Below are 8,670 nucleotides of genomic sequence, written 5' to 3' on the forward strand. Positions count from 1 at the left end.
CGAATAAAATCCGCTCTAATTTCAACCTTGTGAGCTAGCATTTAAAAAAAGGAAAATGTGAACAGTTGCGTGTTAGGATGATTAGAACATTTATTAAAATGCATTAGTTTCATTAAAAAGAAAAAAAGAAAAAAACAAATATGCAAAACTCAAGTAAAAACGTATTAATTTTGCTACTTTTTGCAGCCGAATTTCCACTAGGCGTTGAAATGGCGAAATATTTGGCGTGGTAGGTATTTTTAATGCCCAACTGTGTCAATAAAACTTGTGTCATTTAATGCCTAGTGGAAATCCGGCATTAGTGTATTATATATTAGCCGTGTTTCTTTTTTAACAAATACTTTTTTGAGGGATTCACATAGTCTCAAAAAATTAACACACAACTTTAAAACTACATATATACATAAATACATATGTTATGCTGTTAATAGCCGCCGAAAACGTCGACCTCAGGGCTATATTTTTTAAGTCCTTTTTATATACAAAACTACGCCCTTATAATCTGTGTTAAAACGTCTTCTGTGAATCCACTATGTAGGTATTTGCGCTTAAAATTTGTATCTAAGTTCATTACACAGGTCAACAGAAAAAAATGTTTTTGGTGCCGAGATATCGTTGACGGTTTGCTATTAGGTGTGGATTGTCAACACTAAAAATGGTTTTTATTTTTTATTTTTACTACATGTAAATTGTATAGAACGACAGTTTTGTAAGTTAGCCGTAATCAAAATTTTTGTGTGCGCATTTGCAATTCTTATCGGCACGTTTCTATGAATAAATTGATTTTAATATTATGTCTTCATCGCGTAGAAGTTGTTTCAATGAACTGTGCTGTGACCGATTGAGATAGTGGGTCAGTGGTCAAGGGGGCGCTATGAGGTATGGAGCGGAGCGCCCCTCCAATGGAGGGAACAGAATACTAACTTTGATGACTGTTATTCTGCTAATTTGCGGGGTGTTAATGTTAAAGCGTAAACAGACGGCAGCGTTGATCCGGATTAACTCGGACTTAATTCGGATCAACCGCAGTTAACTCCCGAGTTGATCCGGATCAACACTACCGTCTGTTTATGCTTTTAGATTCAGAAGAACTACCTATTGCAACCCATCATTCAAAGAAATTTTCAATGTTGGCAGCAGTGACATGATTTCGAAGGAATAGCGTCACAAAGCCAAAACCTTTTATACAGAAAAAATTAAATGATTTGATGAGGAATCTAGAACTATCTAAATAGTCTGCAGCAATATTAACTTCAAGACAATGTTGCCAGATTCACAGTTTTTAATGTTAATTAAATTTTTTTAAGCCAGCTTATCATTTTTTTAAACTACCTCCTACAGTTTTTTCGAAATTTCCGATTTGAAAGAATAAACTAAAATTATTCTTTTAGTTTGTTTGTTAGTCAGTTTTTAAGCTAATAGGGGACGTGTAAAGAATATTTTCCCAAATAAATTTGGTGTAGTGGTAAGCAGTGCGCGCTTTCACTCATCAGCACCCGGGTTCAAGCCCTGGTCAAAGCAACATCGCAAAAAATATAGAAACAATATTNCGGCAGGCAATGGCAAACCTGCGAGTGTATTTCTGCCATGAAAAACAGCTTCTTATAAAAATACAATCGCCGTTCGGAGTCGGCGTAAAACTGTTTTACATTAAAGCGCACCCTAGAGGCGTTTTCGCTAAAAATAAATACACAAATAGAATATTTGTTTTTTGTTATTGAATACAAATGAGAATATTAATAAAATATCCCGATTTCTTAAGTTCAATGAACGATTTAGAATGTGTTGATTGGCCTTCGTTTATTGAAGTCACCAAAATTGATCTGGGAAATTGTAAATCGAGTAACTACTCCGAAATCCTAAACGATACGTTTAAAACCTTAGGATGTAATATTTACGCCCATAGAAGAGTACTACCTCGCCACTCATCTTGACCAACTCCCCCTATAAACTAGGGAAGATACATAGGTACCAAAGTCATATGAACGGATCGTCATGTGGGATGCAACGTGATTGCTGCAATACAACTCATTCAGGAAAATCGCGAACAAGAGTTTCTTTTTACATAGTCCAAGCCAAAAAAATTCTATTTTTATAGTCAGGTACTAAGTTAAAAAATAATTATACCTCCTTGGCACCAACACCACTGTTGACCAGTGTTATTATTATTGATTGAAGGCAATTGAAATTACGTACAAAAAATTGTAAAGAAACACAGCTATTAATAAAGTTTAGTGTAATGTTGTTGCGTGATTAATGCATAGATTTTTGCTTTTTTTTTTTGTTTGAGTTTGGTTTTTTGGTAGAGGAATTACACAGACCTGGTGTTGTTGCCGAATTATTGTTATTGTTTGTTAAATGAATGCATTTTTGTCTAGTATTATCATAATTGAATGACGAATTGGTCAATTGGTCGCTTTTATCCGATGGTCTGCGTTCAAAGTTGCCTGCAAAAGAAATCATTCAAGCCATGCAATTTTCAATCGAAACAAACACAATAATACATAATTTGAGTAATACGTATAAATAATTATAACTAATTACGCCAAATACGAATCAAAAATAAAATTCCTTGTTTATACATGTTGGTATGTATATTTAGTTTAATAATTTCTTAGGTATTTTTTAAACTATTTTATTTGGATGCATAATAATGCTTAATATGAATTTGAAAATTACTGAAATTCTAAACTTATGTATGTACATATGTAGGATGCTGCAAAACCAAGTCAATAATTAGTGTATGTATGTATGTATGCCTAAAGTATTTTCGTTCGATTAAAATTTGTATTATTTTGTACTAATGTTGAATAACTTTGCTTTGGTACATTCGGTTAAATATTAATATCAATTATCACCGCGATGCATCAGTACTAAAGACTGTCTCAGAAAAAAATTTATACTTACATATATATTTTGCAATGAACTCATTTTTTTAAATAACGAGTAATGTAAAAAGAAATAAGACAAGTTTTAACTAGTAGTTAATAAAAAAGAAAAATCGGCCCCGGCACCTCGACCGCAAAATTTGTTTGAGTTATACATAAATATTTTTTTTCTGTGTTATAGGTTCTAAATATGAAGCAAATATCTCGCTTCCTGCGAATTTTTTGTGGAGTTATTGCTTTTTATGTAGTAAATATTCATTCCAAATATGAGCCTCATTGAACCATAAATACGGGTTTTTCAAATATCTCGACAGCTGCGCGAACTTGCGGCTTAATTCATCTTTCAAATTTTATTGTTATCGGCGTCTTAGCCATATTTGAAGTTTCAAGTTGCTAGCTCATCGGGAAGTTGACTAAAAATTGATTACAAGGTTGGATTACGCAGGTGAAATTTAATAAAAGCTAAGGCTTTTCGTCGGGTTAAATGTGTTGGATTAGCTTCTTATGGTACAACTGCTACCCCGTTTTCTCGATACCAGTCCATCGTTCTCCTTGATTAGTGAGTTTTTGCTAAATAAGGCCAAACAAAACACAACTATGATGATTGCGAATAAATGACAATAAATGCCATCTCAAGCATTTCGCTATATATGTATATAACCCAAAGCCCGAGAATGCGTACCGGTTTTGGTTTAGTTCTGCACGAGAACAAAATGTAATGTCAAGAACGTTCCCGTAAAAGATCAAAACGGGAACAAATGTATTAAGAGCAGCTTTTATGCAATGTAAAAACCTTGGCAGGGTATTTGTGAAAAATCCGCTATCCATTACTAGGTAAGTAATCGAATTAAGCGAGAAACTAGTTATGCATGCTTTTTTGTCAGTTTTTCCTTTTCTCAAAGTTTTATTTTTATCCTTGGCATGGTTGATTTGGAGGTTCGAACAATTTTCGTCATGTCTCGAATATAGGTGTTTGGTTTTTGCATGCATCTTTTCTTCCCTCATCTGGCTTTCGTTGGGCACACAATCCATTTTTACATCTCAAAATAACGCGTTTTACAGTACTAACGTACTCACATCTACACCTTTTGTTACCTTTGCGTACCGCACAAATTTTTTTTCTTGTTTTGACAAAATTTTCGGACTGGATGAACTGATACAAAATTTTAATTAATTTTGGCAGCCTTTCAAATGTAGGATAAATACGTGATTCAATAATAAATTATTAATTATTGAATAAGGCCAAAGAAAATATTTATAAGAAAGGTATTTTTTCCTGTGACATTCTTAATGCATGTATGTATATGTATAAAATATGCCACCAGCTATATGCAACCGTCAGATTAATGAATCTAATTGCCAAAATGCAACAAACATATAAAATACGAACTAAATTAAATTATGAAAAAATTCTTTATAAATGATCTTAACAAATTATCTAGTTAAAAAAAAAAATCAACCTACATCTTAGAGTTAATATTTGTTTTCAAAGTCATGACATAGCGCTAAAGAAATTATAAATGTTAGCAAATTTATTGTTGAAAACTGACAACTGCTTTGCCCATTAAATCGCGTTCCTGCCCAAACTTCTGTGGCAAATCAAACTGGTTCAGAACTTCCGCCGAACTAGCTCGAAAATGGACGGTACTGGTTCTTCATCTATCCAAATCTATGCCTTCAACTGTTAACCGACTTCACAAAAAGGAGAAGGTTATCAGTTCGACGGAATATTTTTTTTATGTATGTTACCGCGTAACTTTTGGATCAAGTTAACCGATTTCTATAATTCTTTTTATAAAGAAAAGGTGTTACCTCGCAGGTAGTCCCATTCTAATTTGGTTAAAATCCGATCATTGGATAATGATGAGATTAACGATAATCTTACATTTTATATGAGAATTGAAGTCGGTTTTTTTTTGCTTAAAAGTTACTTGTTTAACATACATGTTTAACCATGGTGATGCCCCCTCTGCAGAACTTTGGACCAGTTCTGAACTGGTTCCATTTCGCACAGATCTGGGACAATAGGGATGGCAAAAAAAAAATTATTACTCGATTATTGTATCAAATAATTAATTGCAAAACCAAAAAATTAATTACAATTAATTACAAGATTAATTAATCGATTAATCAGAATTTTTGAATAATTTTGGTTTTAATATAAAAATAATGAAATAACTTTTCCTGTTGCTAGTATTGTTCAAGTGTTTTAGCATTTTATTACAAAGTCTGAAAATTTTTGAAAATTCACCTTTATTGAAATTAGTGATGTGACTTTAAGAAATGGCAGGGTTCTTTTACTCATAAGCCATTTAAGATATTTTGGTAAATCTTTGAAGCGAGATGTAGTACGAATTTTGTTATGAAGAAAATGTTGTGAGTAAGCACGTAATTAATCGATTAATCATAACAGGAAATTCGAATTAAAAAAAATTACTCAATTAATGCTATTCATTTGATTAATTTTGCCATCCCTACTCTCAACTGCCTCTACCGCGATTTGAACTCGCGACCAAAGATGTTACGAGTCGGAGGTCTTCTCACGGAGCTACTTTCGTATTGTGCGAGAAGTGGGAATTCGTACATTTACTTCTTAGCATTCGCATGCTAAATGTGAGAAACTCTGACGACAGCGCAACTAGCACATCAAAAGTTTCAACTCTCCTGTTAACCATATTTTCAAATGGATATCAAACTCCCCTGTTTATTCAGAAAGCTGCAAATTTCAAATCATTTTCAAACGTTTGATATTTGAGAAAGGTCCCTGATTTCAAATCATTCTCAAATGCATATCAAACCTAATTGTTTGCTGGGTTCAAGTGTGTTGATTGAAACCTTGTTCAATGCTGCCATTTGCCAGTCATTGTCAAAGGTTGTTTATATGAGAATTGCGTGAACAAAACCTTTTGGTGCTTCGTCTTGCATTGCAGCAACCTCCATCCCTTCGCACACTTCCTTTTGCCGGTATGTCCTTGTCCGATGCTTGCTCGCCAATATAACAGCAGCAGCAGCAGCAGCAGCAACCCTGACCGAATTGAGGTCACTTTGGGCAGAATCTTGTTTGTGTTAAGCGAAATATAGTCGCCGTCTAAAATTGGTCACAAATGAACAAAACAACATTGTTCGCTTTCAATTTAAGCTTGTGCGTATAGTTTCTATTTTTGGTTATAATGGCCAAGACATTGAATATTTCCTTTCGGACAAATTCGGCAATAGCTCTTGGTGCACAGAAAAGTTGGTGGCGTATGTATATGCAATTTTCGGCATTTACCTTTAAAAATGTTCTGTATAATGTTGACCGTTAGCCAAAAATAGTCATAGACCACAAAAAAAAGTACTGTCATTAACAACTCTTTCGTCTGAGATTTTGAGAAATCGCTTAAATGTATGGCATAAACCCTTGCAAATAGAATTTCCACACGTTTAGGTGTGAAGATAAAATAAGATGTATGGTACTTCGGACCTAAGACGCTCAAGTTAAGAGCAGAGTTGTTATGGATTTAGATACATACCGTCTGATTTAACAGGTGTACGTTGCGGCTAGGCGTTATTTACCTCTACAGTTTTGATATGATTACAGGCCAAGAGGTTGATGTCTAAACTTTTATAGGATCTTTGCAAAGCGAAGGTTTTATAGCAATGAATCGTGTGAAGCGTTATAAAATAATAATAACTATACACGTTGTTGCGTATTCCTATAAAATCTATGTGTCTTTTGGATTCGAAAATAAAAGGCTGCATGATTTCTTTAACGTCGACTTTGAAACAAACATTAAATAGAATTTTCCAAAAAAAAAGGCCTACCATACATGAACAACTTACATAAATAAGCATAAAACATTTAAACATAATCTAAAATGATTCTACCAGAAAGCGAACGTAAGTATGTATGTATATATAGCAATATTGTTCTTTAAAGTAGTACAAATATGCAAGTATTACTTATCAAGTACATATATTGCCTCAGCAACAATATTTGTATGAAATATGTAATATCGTCAATATTGTCCCTGCTTTTAATAACTTACCACCAACAGCACCATTATCGTGCAACATTATTCTCGAATTTGTAAAGAATGGACGCAGCGAAGGTTTCGGTGTCGAACCGATTGACAAGCTGTCCATGTCGGGGCCAGAATCGTCACCCTCGCAGCAAGACAGAGATTCCAGTTCTTGAAAGAGTGCATCCAAATCACGTTCACCACGTAGTGCTGCTGTCCCGCGACTTACTTCACCCTCCAACTCTTCGGAAGCCTTGAAACGTTTGAGCAGCGCGACTATCTTCTGCTTAAAATTGCGTTGTTGCAATGAAATCGTCTGTAAATTGAAGGGTTAGCAAAATAAAGGATTAAAATGGTATTCGTTTATGTTGAGGCATTTTTTTTTTATACAATTCTATACTGGGGTTACCATACAAATAACACTTGTATGTATGTATCACACTGGGAAAATAGGTAAACACCTTATGAGGTAAGCCATGCTTTCTTTCAGTTTTTAGTACCAAAATTGTCATCATGGCCAATGTCATCTACTAGTAGAGCTCAAAATGAACACCTCCGACGACACATTACGTTGTCAGTTGCAAAATAACGTGCAGCCGAAGGAGCAATGAAAGAAGGTACGCAACACCCTCAGCAAAAATCAACGGTAATTTTTAGCGACTTGAAACTTACTTTATCATACTAAAATTTAATGGGCTATAAAACTGCAAACTCACAATGATTTGAAAAATTTTTAATTTCGATGCACATTTTTTGGTATTTCTTGCAATTTCCCGGGTTCTGTATGAAATTGAAAAAATGTTGAATGAACTATATTTTGACAAAACAACTAAGAAAAATTTGGTATGGAAAATATAAATAAATAAAATCGTTAACCGTTAGGGTATGCATATTTTTGACACTGACTATAACTTAAGTCATTGTCTTTATGATGGTTCCTTAATATATTTTAACTACATTGCATTTGAGTATGGAGAGGCAACTATCTGGAAGTATTTTACATAAAAAATTTACTAAGTATTGTCCGGTTTGTAGTTGCAGTTAAAGAAAATACATGAAAAGGCACGATTTTTTTTAAATTCGAAAAAAAAATGTAAATATTTCAAAAACGGTGACACTTTTACCTGAAAATGTTTTGTTTATCAGGGAGCTCACCCCCGCCTTCAAACCCATCTTTTATGACGCACAGATTTTAGCCTTTGTTAGGTGCCAATTTTCGCAAACATTTATATAATTAACCAGTTCACTCTCACCCACTAAAGTCTTTGCTCTTTATGCGTATGTTTGTATTAATTGTACAATTTTCACTGCCATTTTGTTTGTGGGTATTTCGTGTCACGTTGATGTATTAGTTATGTTTTGATACTTAATATTTCCATTCGTCACATTTCTGTAAGTTTGTGCATCATTTGCTTCGACTTTTTCGACATTGAAGCAGGATTTGCTATTATTAGCCGTGGTTATGCGGCTACTTAGTACCACAGTTCATATGTACGAGTCGTATGTACATATGTACATATGTATGCACAAAAAGTACAGAGCCGCAAAGCGCGTAGAAACACATGGATTTATGTGCCGCATGAAAGGGTTTTGCTTTCAAAGCCGATTAATGTACGAGGGTAGTTCCAAAAGTACTTGTGGCCTATTTCATAAAAGTGAAAGGTGAGACAATTCTAGATTTTTTCCAGAAACTTTTAGATCTATCTATAGACGCCTATAGGTAACTGTGAAACTTTTGGGAATGCAACAGTGACAATACTGGGATATTGTCTGACAATGGT

General features: G+C 34.0%; 1 protein-coding gene across 2 annotated transcripts in view; it reads right to left on the bottom strand.

The window, feature by feature from the left end:
- Positions 1-1,756: 1,756 nt before the first annotated feature.
- The window catches only part of LOC108375111 (uncharacterized), a 23,065-nt gene continuing 16,151 nt past the window's right edge, over positions 1,757-8,670 (bottom strand). For both annotated transcript variants that reach the window (XM_017631196.1, XM_017631197.1), the window contains exons 3-4: positions 6,917-7,205; positions 1,757-2,447 (exon numbers count right to left, since the gene is read on the bottom strand). In XM_017631196.1, the coding sequence (XP_017486685.1) occupies positions 2,254-2,447; positions 6,917-7,205 (483 nt within the window). In that variant the 3' untranslated portion in view covers positions 1,757-2,253. The remainder of the gene's footprint in view (positions 2,448-6,916; positions 7,206-8,670) is intronic.

This window comes from Rhagoletis zephyria, unplaced genomic scaffold (assembly GCF_001687245.7).
Source record: "Rhagoletis zephyria isolate East Lansing unplaced genomic scaffold, Rhagoletis_zephyria_1.1 Rzeph_scaffold_08522, whole genome shotgun sequence".
Taxonomy (NCBI): domain Eukaryota; kingdom Metazoa; phylum Arthropoda; class Insecta; order Diptera; family Tephritidae; genus Rhagoletis; species Rhagoletis zephyria.